The sequence below is a fragment of the Xenopus laevis genome, chromosome 8S (genome assembly GCF_017654675.1).
Source record: "Xenopus laevis strain J_2021 chromosome 8S, Xenopus_laevis_v10.1, whole genome shotgun sequence".
Classification (NCBI taxonomy): domain Eukaryota; kingdom Metazoa; phylum Chordata; class Amphibia; order Anura; family Pipidae; genus Xenopus; species Xenopus laevis.
In genome coordinates this window covers 10,555,643-10,579,304 of record NC_054386.1, presented here as the reverse complement: position 1 = coordinate 10,579,304, position 23,662 = coordinate 10,555,643, and the positions used below count along the sequence as shown (strand labels likewise).

General features: G+C 40.5%; 1 protein-coding gene across 3 annotated transcripts in view; it reads left to right on the top strand.

Annotated features, from left to right (window-relative positions):
• kif26a.S (kinesin family member 26A S homeolog) overlaps positions 1 to 23,313 on the top strand; it is a 131,565-nt gene extending 108,252 nt beyond the window's left edge. For all 3 annotated transcript variants that reach the window (XM_018232311.2, XM_018232310.2, XM_041575360.1), the window contains 11 exons: positions 1,915 to 2,124; positions 3,073 to 3,166; positions 5,666 to 5,928; positions 6,173 to 6,356; positions 9,274 to 9,433; positions 11,780 to 11,942; positions 13,134 to 16,359; positions 17,518 to 17,684; positions 18,857 to 18,877; positions 19,538 to 19,688; positions 22,504 to 23,313. In XM_018232311.2, the coding sequence (XP_018087800.1) occupies positions 1,915 to 2,124; positions 3,073 to 3,166; positions 5,666 to 5,928; positions 6,173 to 6,356; positions 9,274 to 9,433; positions 11,780 to 11,942; positions 13,134 to 16,359; positions 17,518 to 17,684; positions 18,857 to 18,877; positions 19,538 to 19,688; positions 22,504 to 22,682 (4,818 nt within the window). In that variant the 3' untranslated portion in view covers positions 22,683 to 23,313. The remainder of the gene's footprint in view (positions 1 to 1,914; positions 2,125 to 3,072; positions 3,167 to 5,665; positions 5,929 to 6,172; positions 6,357 to 9,273; positions 9,434 to 11,779; positions 11,943 to 13,133; positions 16,360 to 17,517; positions 17,685 to 18,856; positions 18,878 to 19,537; positions 19,689 to 22,503) is intronic.
• Positions 23,314 to 23,662: the final 349 nt, after the last annotated feature.

Sequence of the window (23,662 nt, the reverse complement as noted above, 5' to 3'; positions counted from 1 at the left end):
GGCACCTACATGCGCCTGTGTGAGTACAGCCCCATTTGAAAAAATGAAATGCGTCTATTCCTGCGCTCCCCTGCGGCTGAACGCCGAAAAATGGAACGCAGGGGAGCGCAGGTAAAAACGCTCATGAGTAAGAGCCCTAAGTCTGGTTTGTTGACCCCAGGGGGCATGTACTCTAAGAGTACAACTACACGGGCGATTTCCCCGCGATTGTGCCGGATCCGACGCTCTGCTCAAAAACGCAGGCGTCAAATCGGATGCGACGGAAAACAAGGTAAGAAATACACGTCAGATGGAGTCACAGGGTTCATCCGACGCGACACGACTGTCAAATGCAGACGCTGCATGCTGCGTCTGCATTTGACAGTCGTGTCGGACAAAGGCTGCAACACCATCCGACGTTCCTGCTGCTTGCCTTGTTTTCCGTAGCATCCGATTTGACACCTACGTTTTGGCACAGAGCGTCCGATCCGGCACAATCGCGGGGAAATTGCCCATGTAGTTGTACCTTAAATCCTGCCTGTGCATTTACAGCTTTTTTATGGCTAAATACAGGTCACTCAGAGCTCTTTGTACCTCATAGTGTAATCACCATAACTATTCTCCCTTTAGACCAGTAAATAAGCATAAAAAATGCAAGGTTTCAGCTCTTGGCAACTTTTCAACAGCTGTCAATAAAATATAAAGAACTTTGGGATGTACCCATTACAGCAATGTCATGCACTTTTTATGTACAGTTTCCTTTTTAAAGGAAACAAAATGTACTTTTTAGTTTTCTGTGAGCCTTGTTCCCATTTGAAGTGCTTTTTTTTCATAATACAAAGCAATTTTTCAGAACCTGACCTCTTTAGGTTAAACATTTGTATATTATTTTTGGTGTGTGCTTTTTATGATGTATCAGCCAACAACTGTTGATTGAAGAACAGCATTGTACTAGTTAGGAAGTATCATGGGGTATGTGTCCCACAAAAGATCTTTTGGTGCCCCTTAAACTATTTAGATATCTGGTAGAAATTAGCTTTTAATAAATCCTTAAAAATGCCTGATGCATTTATACATAAATCATAAGGAATATGCAGAAACACTTGCAAAGATGTTTGCTTTTATTAAGTGTACCTGCAGTGGGCTAGGAAAACTGACTGCTGAATGGTTGCCTTGGACTTCGCCTGTATTCCTACTCCTTCCACCAAAAATATTGTGTTTAGCATGGAAGAAAAATAGCAAAAATGGCATTTTGTCACAGACATCTGGTAAGAGTCACACCTATGTGCATTCAGTAATACAATCCCTGTTGACTTTTAAAAGGGATTTGTATCAGTTCATTGTGTTGTTTTGTTAACAAAACCACTGAAGCAAAGCACAACAGGATTTCCTAAAGTGTCATTTCATCTTAAATCCCAACTCCCCAGGCTTGTACAATTGTGTAAATATTGTGGCTGCTTCTTAGTCTCCCAGAGACTATTGTCACCCAGAGAAAAGTTTGCTTTGCCCATTCATTCTTCCCTAGAGTTGCTGAAGTATAGTTATCTAAAGCAATTCAGTGGCAGCTGTAGGTTCTGTTGCTCTAGCGTCTGTGCTTGAGAATTGGCCTCCTACTGTGGGCCACAATCATTAAAATGTTAGCAGCCACCAAAAACAATGACCCCCTGCCACCACCACTAGCCAGTCCTTGTCCCTTAATCAACAATAAATCAAGCTTTCCAAAAATAACCTCTATTAACAAGGTCTTTAAAAAACTTTTATTTTTTTGTCTGCGTCACAGAAGAACCTAAAGCATGGACAATGAGATAATGAGGGCACAGCTATGAACTAATGAGAACACATACCCTAAACAAACTGTTCTTTTGAGTGAAATTTTTAAAAAAAAATCTGTTTAATTACAATTTAATTAAAATTCTAAAATCCCTTTTGTTTTAGGTGAAAATTATGGTAAGAATCTGCCCATTCCAAGGACCTCACAGTGCATCGGAATCGATGTCTTTCCTGAAGGTTGACCCCCGGAAAAAACAAGTGACGCTATATGATCCATCTACTTGTGGCCCATCTGTCTCAATTCATAGAAGAGCAGTGGTTGCTGTTCCAAAGATGTTTGCCTTTGATTCAGTGTTTCCACAAGATGCTTCTCAGGTACAATGAGGACGTGACTGCAATTTCAATCTGAAAGCCATTAAAACCACAGTTATGCTGTCCAATTTAGACATAACTGACTAATGGGCCCATGCCTTAGGGTAGGACTACACGGACAGTTTTGGCGCGATCCGACGCGCTGCGACAAAACGTCGCCGACAAATCACATGCAAAGGAAATATGGTAAGAGATAGAAATGTCGGATGAAGTCGCAGCGTTGATCCAACAATCATGTCGCGATGGAACTTCATCCGACATTTCTATCTCTTACCTTATCTCCGTTGCATGCGATTTGTCGCAGTGTGTCGGATCACACCGAAAACGTCCGTGTATTCCTACCCTTAAGGTAGCCCTACACAGAAAGATCCGCTCATTTGGCAACATCTGTTTGGATAAGAATAGAGGCCAAATGGGCGGTCGGATCGCAGGACCGCATCAATGAAAAGAAAAGCCTAGTCCCACCTGATGTATATCCTCCATATACTATTCTGTGGGGATCATTGGCTAACTTGGCTTTCAAGTTGGGGGGGATCAATTCTGCTGTCCCACATCCCACACATGAAATGATGTTCATAAAGTTAGGTTGCAAATTGTATAGTCAGACAATGTATGTAGCTGCTTAAATTCCTACCGCTACAAGACAAAATTCTTCTTTTTTTTCCTTTGGTATTTTATTCTTTTCTTGCAAACACAGTTTTTGAAATTTGTAAGGCATAGTAAAACTATACCAAAAATGTATGAACCGTGCAGCTAAAATGACCCATTCAAGCAGTAATTGTACTTAAATTATTATTAACAAACACACACCCTCAAAAACAAACGCATACACAAATGCTCACACTTGAGTTAACAAGTAACAATGGCAGCCATTGACCTCCAGTAGCTGAATCATTAGAAATCCATTTAAAGATGTTCTGAAGGCATTTCTTTGTTCCACTTTCCCTTTAGGCCGAGGTCTGCTCTGGAACAGTTGCCGAAGTAATCCAGTCTGCTGTGAATGGCGCAGACGGATGTGTATTTTGCTTTGGTAACGTCAGGCTTGGTGAGTTCCTAGATTCGTTACACTTAATTGCTGTGTCAGCTTGGTAATTACATGCTGTCAGCAAACATAAAGACTGGAAATAGATTATTGTTCTTAATTAGTCGCCAAACTTGTTGGATTAATGACTTCTTCTATATTTTAGATAAATTATATACACAAAAACAGGAAATTCAGCTAGTATTGTCAGTGAACAGTTGATAGGAGTGGAGTCGAGCATGATTTATTCACAACCAAAACTAAAACTAGCAAGCAAATGTTAGGCACCCCCAAGTGATTGTATTTACTTATCTTAAAGCCCGGGGCAGTGCTCCTATCATACAGAAAACGACACCGGCACAGGGTAATTCTAGCGAGCACCACAAAGCGATCCTCTTCTGACTTTTTCTTTGTTCTCGTGGCTGTGCATGTGCAGTAGAGCGAAAAGCTGAACTTGAACTAAAAAGTTGGCTATTTCATTCTACTGCACATGTGTCTGCCGCGAGAAATTTGAAGAAAGAAGAAGCCGGAAGAGGATCACTCCATGGTGCTCTCTGGAAGAACCCCGGGCCGGTGCCTATAGCATGAATAGACTTTAGTGGTACTTAAAGGGATCCTGTCATCGGAAAACATGTTTTTTTTCATAACGCATCAGTTAATAGTGCTAATCCAGCAGAATTCTGCACTGAAATCCATTTCTTAAAAGAGCAAACAGATTTTTTTTATATTCAATTTTGAAATCTTACATGGGGCTAGGCATTTTGTCAATTTCCCAGCTGCCTCTGGTCATGTGACTTGTGCCTGCACTTTAGGAGAGAAATGCTTTCTGGCAGGCTGCTGTTTTTCCTTCTCAATGTAACTGAATGTGTCTCAGTGGGACATGGGTTTTTACTATTGAGTGCTGTTCTTAGATCTACCAGGCAGCTGTTATCTTGTGTTAGGGATCTGCTATCTGGTTACCTTCCTATTGTTCTTTTCTTTGGCTGCTGGGGGGGTAAAGGGAGGGGGTGATATCACTCCAACTTGCAGTACAGCAGTAAAGAGTGATTGAAGTTTATCAGAGCACAAGTCACATGACTTGGGGCATCTGGGAAATTGACAATATGTCTAGCCCCATGTCAGATTTCAAAATTGAATATAAAAAAATCTGTTTGCTCTTTTGAGAAATGGATTTCAGTGCAGAATTCTACTGGAGCAGCACTATTAACTGATTTATTTTGAAAAAATTTTTTTTCCCCATGACAGTATCCCTTTAAGGTTCACACAGTGTCAATATGACTAAAGTTTTGTGTGCCAGATGCTTTCTACATCTGAGAAAGGGATTGAGTAACATACCTTCCCGAAACGTTGGTATGTGGTGTGAATTGGTGTCAAATTTAATCTCGTGAAATAAATGCTCACTTTTTTGGCAAGTGGATAAAAGTTTTTTATATTTTATCCAGATGCTTTCATTATGCCAGCTTCTTGTAAAATGTTTATCTCCAGGAAGGACTTTATTTATCAGTACATTGAGATAAGTGAAATATCATATTGATTCTTCCGCTAAAATAATAGGAAATAATATCCATATATAAAGAAGTAGTGCCCCAAATAGAGGTGAACAGTAGTAGAGTTTTTGTTTGCTTGTACTAAGCAACAGCGCTACGAAATATGTTGGCGCTATATAAATACATGTAAATAATAATAATATTGTGCCACAAACACAAAAATGTCCCTTCTAAGCCATATTTTTCAAAAGCCACAGCAGGTCAGATTAGTCCAGCTTTTTACACTGTATCTTTACAGTTATCTATAATTGTTTTCAGGAGAATCCTATAATGTTTCGAAAGAAATCTCTAATCAACCATATCCTCAATCATTCTCTGCATTTTAATGTGTTTGGCACATTCTAAAAACACAATAATAATTCATTGTAGAAGTCTGCATTCTCTTATAAGAAGCTAAATGAAGTCTGCTTGTTCTGTTTAAAGGAGAATTCAACCATAAAGTAAAAAAAAACTCTACCCTACATAGACCCCCCTCCCTCCTCCCCCCAGCCTTGCTGCCCCCCCCCCGGGCAAATGCCCCTAAGTCTTTACTTACCCCTCGGTGCAGATTCTGTCCAACAGAGTTCACGGACGCCACCTTCTTCTTTTCGGTAATCTTCGGGAAGTAAGTGCCGTAGACAACGCGCATGCACCGAAAATCACGGTGCTCTCATTCCGATTACCGAAGAGAAGAAGATGGCTGCCGTGAACTCTGCTGGACAGAATCTGCACCGAGGGGTAAGTAAAGACTTAGGGGCATTTGCCCCGGGGTAGCAGCTAGGCTGGGGGGGGAGGAGGGGGGTCTATGTAGGGTAGGGGGGCAGGGTTTTTTAACTTTTTTTTTAAATTATTCTCCTTTAAATGCTGTTAAAAACGTTATAGGGGGCATTCCATATTTATAGCCACATCGTCAGACATTAGTATACAGGTTGAAGTGCTTGCAAATGACTGCATTGTTTGAGAAGACAATTACAATCTAGCTCTGCTGTCACTGTAGGTAAATCCTACACCATGATTGGCAAAGATGCCTCTACACAAAGCCTTGGCATCATCCCATGTGCAATCTCCTGGCTTTTCAAGCGAATCAATGAACGGAGAGAGAAAACTGGAACTCGCTTCTCTGTTCGAGTATCTGCTGTTGAGATTTTCAGCAAAGATGAAAACCTGAAGGATTTGTTAGCTGAGGAAGCCACGGGGAGTCTTCAAGATGGCCAGTCCCCTGGGGTCTATCTGCGAGAAGATCCGATCTGTGGAACTCAGGTATAAGGAAACATTTTGAATCATTTATCTATTCTCAACGAGTAATTGTGTTTCCATATGATTGGCTTCTCAGCGGTCTTACATTGTAGACCTGCTAAAATGCTCTCTTCCCTTTATCCCAGAATCCCTTTTCCCATGGCTTACATATTTGTTTTCTTTAATTTCTCATGGGGGATCATCAGTCAAGGAGGAAAGTTCACCCTCATCCTAATTAGTAACCTTGCTTTCTTTTTAATGCATTCAGCTTCAAAACCAGAGTGAGCTGAGAGCCCCTACAGCAGAGAAAGCGGCTCACTTCCTCGACGCGGCACTTGCGGCCAGGAGCACAAGCCGACCAGACTGCGATGAAGAAGAAAGAAGGAACTCGCATATGCTTTTCACTCTTCATATATATCAATATCGCATGGAAAAAAGTGGAAAGGGAGGAAGTACGTTGTTAATAACCCTTTCCAAATTATATATTAAACACACAGTAGACAAGCTGATTTCCCATGTTTATTTAGATCTCTGCATATTTTTATTTTCAAAAATTGAGGGAGACACCGTATTATTACTGAAGCTTTCATCTTGTGGCTTGAGATCTATTCGATTTGCTAGGATACACTTGGGGGTAAATTTATCAAAGAGTGAAGTTCCGCCACTAGAGTGAAATTCCGCAGCTCTCCATTCATTACTATGGGATTTTGAAAGGCGTATTTATCAATGGGTGAAAGTGAAAGTTCACCCTTTGATAAATACGCCTATAAAAATCCCATAGAAATGAATGGAGAGTGGCGGAATTTCACTCTAGTGGCGGAACTTCACTATTAACTTCACTCTTTGATAAATATACCCCTCTGTATGATTGGTATAGAGCAATGAACCTCAACCAGTAGCACGTGAGCAACGTATTGATCACCAACCCCTTGGATGTTGCTCCCAGTGGCCTTAAAGCAGGTGCTTATTTTTGAATTCCTGGTTTGGAGACAAGATTGGAATTGCATAAAAGCCTCCTGTAGGTTGCTAGTCCACATAGGGGCTACCAAATAGCCGATCACAGCCCTTATTTGGCACCCCAACTCTTTTTATTTTTGAACGAGGCTCACGGTAAAAAAGGTTGGAGACCCCAGGTATAGAGAATGCAAAAAAGCACTGCTTTGAAAATACAATAAGCTTAATTTTTTTATCTAAACAGTTGATCATCAGAAATATTGGCATTACATAGTCCACAATCCCAACGATGCACAATTTTAGGAGGCTATGTGTTCATTAATATAGAGCTATGAGTTAAAACTGAATTATGTATACATGCATCCTATGTAGAAAATGATTATGCTATAAATTCATATACAGTAGCAATAACAAAGTTAATATGGACAGGGGATATTGTATTATTTGTTTTCTGTGTAACCAACTGTGATCTAAGTCAAATGATTCTTTATTATATAACATAGCAAATCCATAACCTGAGAACCTCATCTATAGTGACAAGGTGCCTTGTATGACCTTCAAGCACTGACTAAGAGGTTAACATAGGGGAACAAATATCCTTTTAAAAATAGTTTGGACTGTAATTAACCTTTTTTTACCTTAACAGTTCAATATTATAAATTACTCTGCTTTTTTTGGAATTTTTTTGCTAAGGTTCAATGATCAGGATCAAAGCATGGAGTTTGTTTCATGTAACTCTTTATAGATTTATGCTGCATTCTTAGTGTTGAACCATTTTTATTTAAATTAACCCAGAGAAAGAACTGGGTTGCTACACCCAGCATGGGGCTTTTGATGGTCCTCTCAGTTCTGAAGAAAGGTACAATGGATGGGAATTATAATTCTGAATTGAATTACAGATGGAACGTAGATAGAAACTGGATGAGAGTAGATGGCTCATAGACAACAATAGGGTTTCCTATTATTGCTAAAATTCAATGATTCAATGAGTCTGATGAATGTCAAGGGATTATGAAAAGGAAGGAAGTTGCAGAGGACTTGAATTATAGCGAGATTGTGTGTAGCTGGGAAGCACTAAAACGGTTTGTCATTGTACTGAAATGGTAATTTTTTAAATTTACATTTGGGGAAAACAAGCTTTATAAATGAATGATCTGATGCCATAATATTATGGGGACGTTTTATCAAACACTAAGGGCCAGATTTACTAAAGGGCGAAGTGAAACACTAGCGACTTTTCGCCAGAAATCACATCCGCAGGGACATCGCCAATTCACAACAGACGCAGACATAAATTCGCTAGCGAAAGATACCGTCACTAGTGTTCGTTCACGCTCTATCGCCAAGTGACTTTTCAATCTGGTGAATGGTCGTTACTCCGCAAATTTAGTAAAGTGCAGATTTTACTTAAAGTTACCTCTTTTACCAGATTTGATTTCGCCAGCTCAGACCACGCAAAGTGCTATAAAGCAGCTAGATCTTCCTCAATCTTCTGTCACTTACATCTAGTGATGGGCGAATTTATTCGCCAGGCGCGAATTTGCGCGATTCGCCACCAGCGAATAAATTCACGAAACGCCCGCGAAAATTCGCGGAAAAAAATCGCCGGCGTCGGAAAAAACGTGCGCCGGCGTCCAAAAATGGGTGCCGGCGCCGTTTCGCGAATTTTTCGCCGCTTCGCGAATTTCTTGCGAAATTCACGAATTTTTCGGTGAAGCAAAACGGCGCAAATTCGCCCATCACTACTTACATCATATCCTGTGAGCTGAAAATGCATTAAAGTTCAAAAAACGCTGGCGACTTTTCCTTTTTTTAAGCGGGATTGCCTGCAAAAATCCTAAGAAACTTTTTTTGGTTAACTGGTTTTCTAACATATGGAACATTCATTTTACAGTGGGCTCATGTGTAGGGCATTATACTGTATACATTCTCTTGTCTTTATTAAGGTTCTCTGGACAAAGTGGTAACTTCAAGCATTTGCACCAACATTTATAATAAAGACATCCATACAACTTTAAATTACCCGCCATATGCAAATTGACCTAAACACAAGATCACTAGCGAATTTTCGCTAAGCAAAAACGAACGCTAGCGCATCTTCGCTATGAAATGTTCGCACTGCCGAACTAACTTCACATATTAGTGAATTAGCGCAGTGGTAGCGAATTTTCTCCTGGCAAAGTGGTGCGATATGTGTGAAGCGCTCGCTGGTGACAATTCGCCCTTTAGTGAATCTGCCCCTAAAAATTACCCCCCCTGCTATAAATAAAAATGTTACTGTTGTCAGCAAAAAAAGGTTGAGAAGTTCAAGTGATTTTTAATAAATCTCCGAAGGGAATTCATTGCAGTAGTCTAACCCAAAGTGTTATTACTTAAAAGTAGAATATTTATTTAGTATTTTCTATTTTTTTTTAGTGTCAGGAGGAAGGAGCAGACTGCACCTTATTGATCTGGGCAGCTGTGAAAAAGTTCTAAGCAAAAGCCGAGATGGAGGTGGGGGTCTCTGTTTGTCCCTGACGGCACTAGGAAATGTCATTTTGGCTCTAGCGAATGGAGCAAAACACATACCATATAGGTAAGTGTATGGCACATGTTGCTTTCATTTTTACAGATGATTTCATGACAGAATTGGAGTATATGAAGTGCAAGGGTGAGGCTCCATTAGCAGTTTAATAACAATTAAACACTTTGCTTGTGCAAAGTCACTTTTGAGCAGGCATTTTGCCAGGCCTGGAGCAACCAGAAGTCAAATTGTAATTAAATTGGTTTGCTTAGACATCATTCATTGGGCAGTAAATGGGCTGTGATTAAATGTTCTTGAGCTGACATTCCGAATAAAGCACTGCAAATGATTAGGCTGGAAATCATGGGTTACCATTGGTCCTGGAGGCGCAGATAACACATGCACGTAAGGCACAAGACAAATGTGGAAGTGGTTACCTTTTTTGTACAATGACTGAAGCACAAAACAACACATAGATCAGGATTCATTTCTTACACAGTAATAGAAAAATGAGTCCCATTGTTTATGTTTCGCTGTCATTTTTCTCAAGGAACGGTGGTCTCTCACCTTGACACCCCATCTTTTGCAGAAGTAGAATTTACCATTACTTACAATGTTCACGAATGTGTACTCTATCTTGCAGATGGCTCATAGCCAACTAGGGTTGCCACTTGTCCGGTTTTGACCCGGACAGGCCGGTATTTTGAAGGGCTGCCCGAGTCAAAACTTCCTGCCTGGTTTTCCAAATAAGGAAAGCCGGGCAGGATTCCCCATGATTGTAGACAAAAATTGTCAGCACAACTTTGTTAAATCTTCTTAGGTTCTTTGTATGGGTGCAAGTTCTCCAGTGGCCACTTCCCACCAGCAAATACTGCAAAAAGTTTGATCTGAACAGCACCACAATACTTGTAAAAGTTAAAATGCCTTTATTGATTAAGTGTCGGGCATTACCGCAACGTTTCAGGCCTCACTTGGCCCTTTTTAAGCGTGAAAAAGGACCAAGTGAGGCCTGAAACGTTCCGGTAATGCCCGACACTTGAGCAATAAAGGCATTTTAACTTTTACAAGTATGGTTGTGCTGTTCATATCGAACTTTTTGCAGGATTCCCCATGATTGACACGGCGATCGGGCCAATTGCTGCATCATAGCCCCACCCTCTGACATCACAGCCCCACCCTCTGATGCCACAGCACTGCCCCCCTCTACATCAAGGCCCCACCACCCTGCCCGGTTGAAAAGGTGGCAACCCTATACCCAGCCCTGTAGGAGAACTGTTTATTTGACCTAATAGCACAGGGACCCCAAGGGGCATATTTATCAAAGAGTGAAGTCAAAGATCGCCACAGTCCACTATAGTGAAAATCGGCCACTCTCCATTTATTTCTATGGCATCTTTAAAGGCATATTTATCAAAGGATGACTTTCACTTTCACCCACTGATAAATACTCTTTCAAAAATCCCATAGAAATTATTGGAGAGTGACAGAAGTTCGCTCTAGTGGACTGTGGTGACCTTTAACTTCACTCTTTGATAAATATGCCCCCCAGTGTATCTTAAAAAGCATCTTTCTGGGTATAACTCATTTTGTATTTTTTGGAGGAGACTGATAATTTAAGACAGTGATCCCCAACCAGTAGCTCGTGAGCAACATGTTGCTCTCCAACCCCTTGGATGTTGCTCCCAGTGGCCTCAAAGCAGTTGCTTATTTTTGAATTCCTGGCTTGGACGCAAGTTTTGGTTGTATAAAAACCAGATGTACTGCCAAACAGAGTCTCAATGTAGGCTGACAATCTACATAGAGGCTACCAAATGGCCAATAACAGCCCTTATTTGGCACCCCAAGAACAGTTTTCATGCTTGTGTTGCTCCCCAACTCATTTTTCTTCTGAATGTTGCTCATGGGTTCAAAAGGTTGGGGATCCCTGATTTAAGAGCTAAAAAGTTGTGGCACGTCTCCTGTTTATAATATAGCTCAAACCATTCACTCGGGACTTTTAAAAACACAGGTCACCATCTGGGACACAAAACAGCTTGAGAAAAACGGTTGAAGTTAGTTAAGATAATAGGATAGTTACCAGATATAGTTTCCCATCAATATTATGATTAGTGATGACTAATGGCATCATTCCTTGAATTGTTTGCAAATTCTGATGTCAAAATTGGGAGTAATTAATTCCTGCATTGCCAGAGGGACATTAAACAAATTGCCTTACTCTTAATTGCCGAGTGGTTGGGTTAAATTACTGCTGGCTGTCATTTATAGCCCTGCTAACAGCTGGTATTTTTTAATGTTATCCCTTTATGTGCATGTTGGCATGCTCTTTCAGTACTGAAATACCAAGGATAAAGGTTTTGCTTTCTAGCAGTGCAAATGCCCAGTGCAAGTTTTTAATTCTGCTTTCCACTTGTTAAACAGGGATAGCAAATTGACCATGCTTTTGCAAGAATCTCTGGGGAATATCAACTGCAGGACTACCATGATTGCTCACATCTCAGATTCGCCAGCTAATTACCAAGAAACCCTTAGCACTGTTCAGCTCGCTTCTCGCATTCATCGAATGAGAAAGAAGAAATCCAAGGTTAGTAATTGGATTCCCTTTAATGCCTGTAGCAATGTAATACGTTGCACGTCAGCCCGCCAATACAAGAGTCCTGAATTCTGACTTTTGGAGCTCAGTACTGATTCAACGTTTTAGCTGTTTAAATTTCAGTCCTGCTTTTACTGTACAGGGAAGAGTAATCAGTGTTAAAATGGATTCTTCCTGCTGAAATATGCAGTGTAATGTGTTATCCAGTAGTCCTATAAATGTGATAGAAATCAAGAATTGAGATTTACACACCTGGCTCGGCACATGTGCTGTAAATGTATATGGATCTGTAGTATACAAATGCATTCTAGGGTAACTAGGATTATAGTCATACTTTTTTTCCTTTTGGATAGTGTTTAAGAAGTTTACCCTAACAGCCCCCCCAAAACCCCATTAGTATATATTTTAAGTATTAGATAGCAAATGTTTTAACACTTACACATCAATGTTATAATCATGTTGCAATGCTGCTATGTCTTTAAAATTGTGGGGGCTTTTATGATTTTCTTGCCTTTACATCCCCTTTACTGTTTCCAACTCCAGCTGCAGGGACAAAGATCATGGAGCCAGATTTAAACAGATAAAACTGTGATTCTATTTGAAAGATTATTTTGCTTTAGCCACTGGTTCTACAGAGTTGGAGAAAGTTTCTATTAAACAATACAAAAACTATAAAATCCACATTAGATTACATGACAACACAGGACCCAGTGCAGTCTCTATATTCTAATTATTAATCAGTCTTGTTGTATCGGCTTCTAGCAGATATTATTTGACTTGTGCTGTTTTGATAATTTATGACGATCCCTAAGCAGCCCAGACCACACTGAGCATGTGCACAGTCTTGGTCTTGCAAAGATGTTTAACAAAGTTACAAGATGGTGACCCCCTGTGGCCAACTTTGAAAGCATAAATTATTTGTTTGGTTAGGCTTGTGGTGCAGTAAGTTCATGTTTATTCTTAGTATACAAAATACAGCATTTCTAGCCTTATTCTATTTTAGACTTTCTCTTTAAAGACTGTAATTGTGCTTCTACATATAGCTAACATAGGATGCTCCATAATTCTTAGCTGCAATGTGAAGAAAGCTTGTAGATTTCATGTGTCCCTTAAAAGAGTCATGTGTGAGACTGAGACGCCTGCATCTGATTTGCTCTATAAACACTCTTTCTTCTTTTATAGTATGCCTCCAGCTCATCTGGGGGAGAAAGCTCTTGTGAAGAAGGCCGTGTTCGAAGACCCCCTCACATAAGGCCTTTCCACCAAAGAACAGTTGTACTTGACCCAGATTTTCCAGCTCTGGGAATGCACAGTGATCCAGATTATTCCTCAAGCAGTGAACAGTCATGTGACACTGTTATATATGTTGGGCCAAATGGTGCTGCTTTATCGGACAGAGAACTGACTGACAATGAGGGGCCTCCTGAATTTGTTCCTATAATACCATCACTCCTCAAGAAGAGAAGTAAAGATAATTTATCTAGTATCAGAAGTTATGAAAATGATCATTTTAAATGTAACACATTTGCTGAACTTCAAGAGAGATTAGAGTGTATTGACGGAAGTGAGGAACCTGCCAGGTTTCTTTGTGAAGAACCTGTTGCAGCACATTGTATTCAAGCCATGCACTATGAAGACAATTTTCATTCTAAGTCAACAAAGGAAAACACATTACTTGGAATTTGTAAAAGACCAGGTTTTCAAGATATGGTTTCACCTAAAAAAGGGCAAAACATTACTATTTCAACTGCTTTTCAGCCAAATACTTCAGATTCTGAAACAATTGCACCTCAGTCTGCACATGAACACCCTCAACAACATGCCAAAGCTGAAAATGTAAAAGTAAAATGCATCTCAGATGGAAACCAAGAGACAATCATGGATTTACCAAGTGTGTGTAAGGCACAGGAGAAACCAAAAGCAGCCACAGAGACACCAGTGAAAGAGAAAGCCTTAATGGTAAGACGGCATCTTCCCAGCCCAGCTCCACCTCCTGTTCAGACCACTCAAGTTGGTTCACAGTCATGTAGCAGTAATAATGTTGGGGTCAGAACGCCTCCAATTGGAATGAGCCAACTGAAATGCCAAGATAAGCACACGATAGTCGGAAGCACATTACCAGTTAGCAGCAGCACACCAAAACCGCCTGGCCCAATAGAGGTTTGTAGGTTTCGATCAGCTGTAAAAGCTAATTGCTTTGACCGAGACATTATAACTACTACAGTGACACTGCAGAAACCAGTAGAGCTCAATGGAGAAGATGAACTTGTATTCACTGTCGTAGAAGAGTTGTCTATTGGAGGTATTCTTGACAATGGTAGACCTTCCAGTATCATTAGCTTTAACAGTGACTGTTCATTGCAAGCCCTCGCCTCTGGCTCTAGACCAGTTAGCATTATTAGCAGTATTAATGATGAATTTGATGCATATACTTCACAGGTCACAGCTGCCGGTGTAAATATTGACATTGTGGTTCCATTGGCAGAGGATCAGTGTACAATTAGCAGCAGACGTTCATCTATTAGTTCCTGGCTTAGTGAAGTAAGCATTTGTACAATTAAAAGTGATAGAGCTGAGACCTATGACTGTATTATTCCTCACTCTGCTCATAAATCTGACGAGCTTTCAGAGTGTTTAAATGTAGGTTCAAAAAATAATACCGATCAAATAAGTCAAAGCTTGAAAAGTTCTTTGAATGACAGCGGCTTCTGTTTTTCAGAACTGGAGAGTGAAAGTATGAGTTCAAGTCCTTTATTTTCCAGCAATGACAAAAGCTTCAAAATCTCTGAGCTCACCAAAACCAGTCAAGTTGCTCACTCTGCAAGTAATAAGTCTAAGTCTAGTGGCATCCGGGGTACAATATCCTTTGAGACTATCCATTCTAGTCTTCCTCGGAAACATAATACTACCTCAGTCACCACACACAGCCATGCAGCGAATTCCAAGGAACCAGTATATGGTGACCCATGGTTTGTGAGGGCAGATACTTCTTTGGAAGGAAAAACAGATAATCAGACACTTTCCCAAAAATCTTCCATTTCTGGTACAGACAATCAGTTAAAACAGGGCTTGATAGCTGCACAAAATATTAGCTGTGCATCCAAACCCCTGAAATCACAAACATTAGCATGCTCTCAGCGTGTTGTTGATGGATGTGAAGTGGATGCTAAATCTGCCCCCAAAAAGACTGAACCTTTAACTAAAGTGCCGCAGCTTAAGAGAGGGGCCACAACACTGGGAGTAGTAACTACCTACAATTCACAAACTGATTATGCACCCAACGGCATTTCAGGTGGAAGTCTGAAATCATCAGGTGGTAAAAAGAATCCAATTAAAAAATCTAGCATGTTGCCCAGGCCTGGTGGGACTGCTCCACCGGCACCTCCTGTACGTAAATCAAGTTTGGATCAGAAAAATGAACCTCTACATGCAAATGGTAGACTAGATGGATTAGAGGGAAACTGTTCTAAAGAAGATGCAGAAAAACAATGTAGCAACACAGTGTTTTCCAAAGGGGACAATTCATTGCCTAAAACAGCATCAAGCCTAAAGGCTAAAGCAAACAAAAATGAATCCGTTCAGCGCTATGGGAGCCATACGTCTCTTGAAAGATGTGATAGTGTAACATCCATTGGCTCAAAAACAAATGGGACTCGTGATAATAGCAACTCTTGCATTTACAAGGTAGGAAGAGCAGTTCCCAAACTTGGGAATCCTATTGTGTCTTCCACTGTTTCCTCACCTCCATCATGTTCAACAGCTGCCAAAACCAATCAGGCCAAGAATTCTCTCACTCAGAAAGCAACAAATTTAAATAAAAACCGCAGTCTGTCCACAAATGGCTCAAAATCTCTTAGTTCTTCAGTTAAGTCACTGAACCAATCAAGTGGGAAAAATTCTAGCATTCCACCAAGCGGAAAGGCAGGCTCCCGATCAGTTCAGTGCATGACTTCCAAGCCAAGGGGAACAATAATGGGGACTAAGCAAGCACTGAGGGCATCCAATAATAGGGTCAACGAATTGGCCTCTGGAAGCTCTGGAAAGATTAACCATTTCAAAGGTTCTACAGACTCTGATAGTGGAAATGACAGTGGCATAAATCTGAGTGATGAAAAGTTGCAGACTCCGTTTCTTCCATCACCGTATAGCAAAATTACAGCACCAAGACGAGCTCAAAGATATAGCAGTGGGCATGGCAGTGACAACAGTAGTGTTCTGAGTGGGGAGTTACCACCTGCTATGGGAAGGACAGCTCTGTTTTATCACAGCGGTGGCAGCAGTGGGTATGAAAGCATGATTCGGGACAGCGAGGCCACTGGAAGTGCATCCTCTGCGCACGATTCCATGAGTGAAAGTGGAATGTCAACAACTGGACGAACGAGGAGCTTAAAATCCCCAAAGAAAAGAGGTACATTTTTACAGGAATATTCCTTATTCTATCTCTGGTCTGTGGTTTACCTTAGTGTGCTTTATTAAAAGAGGTTTGCCTATTATCCATTCCTGTGCAGGCATTCAGAGCATTCCTTGGCTATCTGGTTCAAATGTTTATTAGACAGCTGCGGGTAAGTAGACCAGGGCAAGGGTTAGGCCAGGGGCACACAGGTCGATTTAAATGGCAACGGAGTAAAGCTCATCCACTGCCTTCCTCTTTATTAGTGTGTTCAGTGACAGATGTAAGATCAGCCGGTCAGCGCACACCTACAGTAGATTTTGCAGCAAAAATGCATACACTTCCCAAGCTGAAATCTGTTGTGTTGCCATTGGCCTTTATAGGTATATTAACAGTTACCTAATCTAGACAAATGACACCGCTACAATATAATCTCATTTTTTTTGCATTTACTGTATTCTTTATTTAAAAATAGGCATAGATAATGCTTTCATAATTTCTGCTCTATTATTATTCCAGTTTGAATGTCTTTGTTGATTTAAGGCAGAGACACGCGTGGAGATTCAGAGAGATTTCGTCGCCCGGCGACAAAACGTCTCTTCTTTGGACGACTAATCTCCCCGAACTGCCTTCCCGCTGCCTAGAATCTAAATCGCTGGCGGGATGGTACTCGGAGCCTTCGTTTTCCGAAGTTCTTCACAAGGAAACTTCGGCAACTTCATAAAACGAAGCACTCCGAGTGCCATCCCGCTGGTGATGTAGATTCTAGCCAGCTGGAAGGCAGTTCGTGGGAGATTAGTTGCCTGAAGAAGAGGCGAGTTGTCGCCGGCCGACTAATCTCCCCAAATCTCCACGTGTGTCTCTGCCTTTTCACATAAGAAAGAACAAAAGAAGGAGACAGAAAGGGAATTGCTTAGTGCATACGTTGAATCTTTTTCCTTACATAGTCCAAATTAACCACAACAATGGTTTTATCAGAAAACCTTTGGACCATGCCTCTTATATCAGCTCTCCAATGCCTCTCTGTATAAGTTGCATTTGCCTGTTGTTGAACCAATGAGTAAGGGTTATACACATATAACACCTAGGGTCACATGTTCCATGTTTCCCCTAATCTCAAGCCACTTATACAAAAAGTTTTTTGTAGCTTTTATAACGTATGTTTTTTTCTTAAAGGTCTTCAGCGTCGGAGACCAGCTCCATTACCAGAAACGGCAAATGTAACTGGTCAGTGGGTGGATCTACCGCCTTTGCCAGGCAATTTAAAAGAGCCATTCGAAATCAAGGTGTATGAGATCGATGATGTGGAGCGATTACAGAAACACAGGCAAGAGGAACCCGAGGTCAGCGGTCATTTCGTAACAGATTAAGAATCGCTCTCTTGTACCCACAAATTGTGGTCAGGTTAACAATGCATTTAGAGGAAGTGTCGGCACTGAAATAGTCAGTGGTTCTGAATTTCTAACTCGTACTGTACATCAGGGTTTCTTCTGTCAGGGACAATGCAATTAATACATGAATACATTATGAGCAAATTTTATCTTGTGATCCAGCTGGATAAAAGTTTATAGCTCCTGGATTATACTGGGATCATTAACTCTTTAAAGGAGAAGGAAAGGCTTCGTACACTTGGAGGTGCCAAATGTTAGGCACCCCCAAGTAATTGTAATGACTTACCTGAAACCCCGGGCGGGTGCTCCTATCAGCAGAAAACTGCACTGGCCCGGGGTGATTCCAGCAAGCACCACGGAGCGATCCTCTTCCGGCTTCTTCTTTCTTCAAATTTCCCTGGGCAACCGCATGCACAGTTAAACGAAATAGCGACTTTTTAGTTAAAGTTCGGCTTTTCGTTCTACTGCGCATGTGCAGCCGCGAGAGGAAGCCGGAAGAGGATCGCTCCATGGTGCTCACTGGTATAACCCCAGGCTGGTGCAGTTTTCTGCTGATAGGAGCACTGGCCCGGGGTTTCAGGTAAAGGTGGCCATACACGGGCCGATAAAAGCTGCCGACAGACCGAGTCGGCAGCTTATTGGCCCGTGTATGGGGGCCCCCGACGGGCTTCCCCGATCGAGATCTGGCCGAAAGTCGGCCAGATCTCGATCGGATGGGGTTAAAAATCCCGTCGGATCGCGGCCGCATCTGTTCGTTGATGCGGTCCCGCGATCCGACCGCCCGTTTGCGAATGCTAGGATCCGATCGTTGGGCCCTAGGGCCCACGATCGGATCAGCCCGATATTGCCCACCTCAAGGTGGGCATATCGGAGGGAAATCCGCTCGTTTGGCGACATCGCCAAACAAGCGGATCTATCCATGTATGGCCACCTTAAGTCAATACAATCACTTGGGGGTGCCTAACATTTGTCATCCCCAAGTGAACGAAGCCTTTCCTTCTCCTTTAATTAATTTGTTGAAGCAGCTATTAAATGAGATGTGGTTAGTGCAAACTTGCTGTTCTCTAACATTGTGCATGTCTATTGCTTTTGTCCCTAAACTATTATTTTTTCTCTCCCAACAGCCCTTTCAAGATGTTGAAAAGGTAAGCTCTTTTACACATTCTGTAAGGAATTTACAATTATCGTTAGTATCATAGAAGAGACCCACTGGTACAGCCTAAAGATACCACAATTAATGCACATAGCCTGCCTACAACTTGTGCATCTATTATTGTAAGAAAAAGTGTATCCTTCTGCCTGACTCTCTGCTGAATCTAGGGAGATATTTATATGTATCTGACATTCCCTACATGCATTAGGCTGTTTTTAAATTAATTAGACATAATGAATTTCAGACATACTTTGTATTTAGCATGCTAATGATGTTCTCTCCTTATGCTTAACTAATATTTGTAATGTGCATGTTTACCACTGGCTATTCTGTTAATTGGAAGGAAGTAGTGCAAAGTAGTTAAAGGACTTGTCTATCAAAGCCCTTTGACTTGAAATGGTGCAACTGCTATATAGAGTGCTATACGAAATCAACGGACCAATGACCTTTCCATTGCCAGTTGTGCCATATTATTACCTATGGGGGTTAGTGATGGCAAACTTTAGAATTTTTAATTATGAAAATTTGTATTAATTTGATCAATTTGCATATTTATAAAAAAAAAATGTGCTCATGTCTGGTCGCTGAAGGCCAGCAAGTAAAATACATTTTCTATAGGCAGATATTTGATCATTTTTGTCTTTAATTTCAGGGCTTGATGTACTTCAACAACAAACTGAGTTTACTAGAAAGACGTCATCAGAAAGTTAAAGACGTTAAAGCAAAATATGAAGTGCTGAAACAGGAGTTGGAGGAGGCTAAATGCAGGTTGATGATGCACCCACACAAGTGGAGAGGACAATGTATGTATTATCAACAACCTTATTAACCTTTTAAAAATAGCTTTATGTTGTTAATGTGTATGAAGCATCTTAGTGCTACTAACTATAAGGTCAGAAACAAGCACTTGACTTGATGATATGGAGAACTGTCATCAGGCATAACATCTAAACGTTGCATAAAAGACTTTTAATCACAGTTCTAATTATTCTCAACCGACTATAATGTATAGACCAGGGTTGCCAGGTCTAATTTTTAAAACCAAAAGTCAGCTACAAAACCAGCCCAAAACAGTAGCCCCTAAATAGCACAATTTGTGCAGTGAAAAAAATTCTAAAAAATAAATAAATTTGTTAAAATACACCTTTGTAAAATTTTCACTGCTTCACAAATTTTCCCATGAATTAAAATGACACTAGTGATGGGCGAATTTGCACTGCTTCAGTTCGCCGGAAAATTTGTGAATTTCGCGAAACGGCAAAAAATTTGAGAAACGGCGCCGGCATCTCGTTTTTGACGCCGGCGCCCGTGTTTTTGATGCCGCCAAATTTTTTCGGGCAAATTTTCGTGGGCGGTTCACGAATTTATTTGCTGGCGGGGAATCACGTGAATTCACGCCTGGCGAATAAATTCGCCCATCACTAAATGACACCGATTAGCCCATCACCAGGGGCGTAACTACAGAGGGGGGCCCAGGAGTTATTGGGGCCTCATAAGGCTCTAATACATATACAATTTCAATAAATATTGGTATAACAGGTCAACCTCTAGATATTTTGATGGCCAGCAGATTTTAGTCCAAAAATTGTCTGAAATTGAGGAAATCACTGGAAAATGCGAGAGAGCTTAAGAGTGACGGGAGACTGGGGTAGAGAGCCCAAAATCTGGTAATTACCGACTTCTACACAGGTCAGTCCCATTGCATGCTGGGTATTGTAGTCTTACATTAAACTTGGCACTTGGCAAATTGTTAAACAAAGACTACATTACCCAACATGCATTGGGAGACGCAGGCTTGGCAGATTAGGGAAAGAAAAAACGTTGGCTGGTTTCCAAAGTACAAACCAGCCAAAGGCCCAAAGAGTAGCCCAAATCTGTACCTTGGATAGTTTGTACTTTCAAAATTAGTAGCCCAATTTGGCTGGAAAACAGCCAACCTGGCAACCCTGATATACTGTAGACCCTTGAGTACATTCAAGCACACCACAGTTCAGACAAAACATAAATGGGGTAATGTAATTAAAGGCACTAAGTTTGCCCAGGGGCAGTAACCTATAGCAACCAATCAGCAGGTAGAATTTCCTGGTCACATGTTTAAAAGCAAACATCTTATTGGTTGCTTCTGGTAACTGCTCCTGGGCAAACTTAGTGCATTTTATTACATGTGGGGGAAATTGTCTGTTATGTCTACCTACCTGTAGACAAACAAACATTGGCTCAGATCAGTAATGGCTTCTAGAGTTACGTGTAAGGGGAGAAGTTGTTGTTGTAGCTGGTCTGGGAGCTAGAAAAACAAGGGGAATGCTAAATGTTTTGTAAGTGGTTAATGGAAGTTGGAATTTGTCAGGCCTTGTTTACCCTGCCACAAAATAAAGAAGTAGCCTATTCTAATGCTTCGGACTGTGAGAAGCTACTGCTATTCCTATAGCTTTTTTGAACAGACCCAGCATCTCCATTCCATGGACTGAAATTGCTGTAGAGCAGTGCTTCTCAATCAGTGACTCATGAGTAACATGTTGCTCACCAACCCTAGGCTGTTGCTCCCAGTGACCCCAAAGCAGGTGCTTATTTTTCAATTTCTGGTTTGGGGGAAAGTTCTGGTTACATAAAATCAGCTGTACTGCCAAATGGAACCTCATTTAGACTGCCAGTGTAAGGGGCTTCCCAATAGTCAATCACAGCCCATATTTGACATCCCTAGAACTTTTTTCATGCTTGTGTTGCTCCCCAACTCTTGTGGCTAATGGGTAAAAATGGTTGGGGACAACTGCTGTAGAGTAACATTTATCACAATATTAAGGCTTAAATTGTACTAGAAGCTGGTTAATGCCATGTTTATGTGGAGCAGTCATTAACCATAAATAAATATATTAATATAAGCTAGTGCCAGGGCCCTTAAGAACAGATGTGTTGACCACATTGAATGTCTGGCAATGGCAACCCCCAAATACTTGATTCAGTCTTTGACTTTCAATTATGAAAAGAGAATTTCAAACAGAAAAATTTGAAAACATGTCTAAAGCTCAACTCGAAATGCAAAAATCACAATTTTTTTTTTATTTTTTATAAAATCAGACTTTTTGAATTTTTCAGAATTTATTATACCCCAAGGATGAAAAAGTCTGAATCAGAAAATCTGGCATGTCAGACCTGTCGAGGTTGCATATTAGTCAATGGGAGAAGTCCCAATGTTTTTTTGATGTGTGCTGGGTTTCGTGCAATACCCCGGAATTTTCAGACAAAAATCGGGTGAAAATCAAATAAAAAATCCAAAAAAACATGAAAATCTGATTTTTTTCCTGCTAAGCAAATTTTCGGGGAAATGTAATAATAAATAAGCGTAAAAAACCAGAGTGAATTTGATCGGAGTTTGTAGCAGAAAATATTGAGAAAAATTCAGACTTTGATAAATAAACCCCTATGCTTTAGAACTGTGTGTGTGTGGCTGGGGTGTGGTTTCAATCCAATTTTCTTTCTGCTTGACTGTGTCTGTGAAACCATCTTCAGTTAACCCTAACTCGAAACTTTCTTTTCCAAAAAATGAATCTCTATTGAAATGTTGTCTTTCCTCCAACTATTGTTTTTTCTTAATTCTTTTCTTCTCTTATAAATCAACAGTTGAGGTGGACCCCAGTCTTGATAAGGAATCACAGGAGTACCTGGAGGCATTGGAACAAGTCACAGATGAACTCGAACTATGTGTTAATGTGTGCAAGTCTCATGTTATGATGGTGACCTGCTTTGACATCGGGACGATCTCTGATCAGCAAGATGGTGGAAGAGAAGTGGAAGTCTAAAGATGGACAATAGGAAGAAGATCTAAAGATGGCTGTGCCGTGTGTGCAAAAATTGTAGATTTGAATGTGAAAATAGATTGCAAAGAATGTGATTGGATTTATACCGATGAAGAATTGTAATGTTTGAAAATTAACGCAGTGCCTCAAGACCTTAATGATGCAAGGGAGTGTCTAGCTCTCGGGTCCCAGAGAGACTTCTCCAGTACCTAAAAGATTTTAGCCAATTGCAACCTGAAACTCATACAACCCATTATCAAGGACTGCAATGGAGGACCCTCAGGAAGGGAAAATGGTTTATAAAAACAAAAAAATCTCACAACAGAGAGAGAAAAAATGAAAGTGCCTTCTTTTTTATAAGACTATTTTGTTTTAAATTTCATTTGGTGCTAGAATAAAAGCCAGCAAACCTAAGCGAAACCATCTAACGTATTGCCATTAAATATTTTATACTGTACAGTGTTTGTAAGATTACCTGTAAAATGTTTTTTTTTTTTAGCCGGAGCAATAAGTAAATTATGTTTTCATACCTGAATTTGCCTTCTGATGTTATGGAAATGCTGCTTTGTGCTGCAGAGCGAAACTGTATTATAATTTTCTTGAATGAAAAATAAATGGAGCTATTTTTTATGAACATGTATCTAAGTGTATAATGAAATTTTATAAAGTTATCATAACTTTTCGGTTTTTCTAGATTTCCTTTCTAAAAATGTTCTCCTGGTATGTCTTACACGATTACTGACCGGAGGTTGTTTTTTCTAATGAACCTCGATTCTCTTAAAGAACTCAATTGTTGGACATCTTCATTTTTCTAACAGCACAATGCAATTTCTGAATTTTTTTAATTTTCCTTTTTTTTAATAATTTTTCTAAGGAAGGCAAACCCTCAGGAAAAATCTATACATGCTGCATGTAATGTGTGCATTTTTGTAAGGGAATCACTACGTCTTAACTGTACGGACCTTTCAAAAGGTTTACTTGTG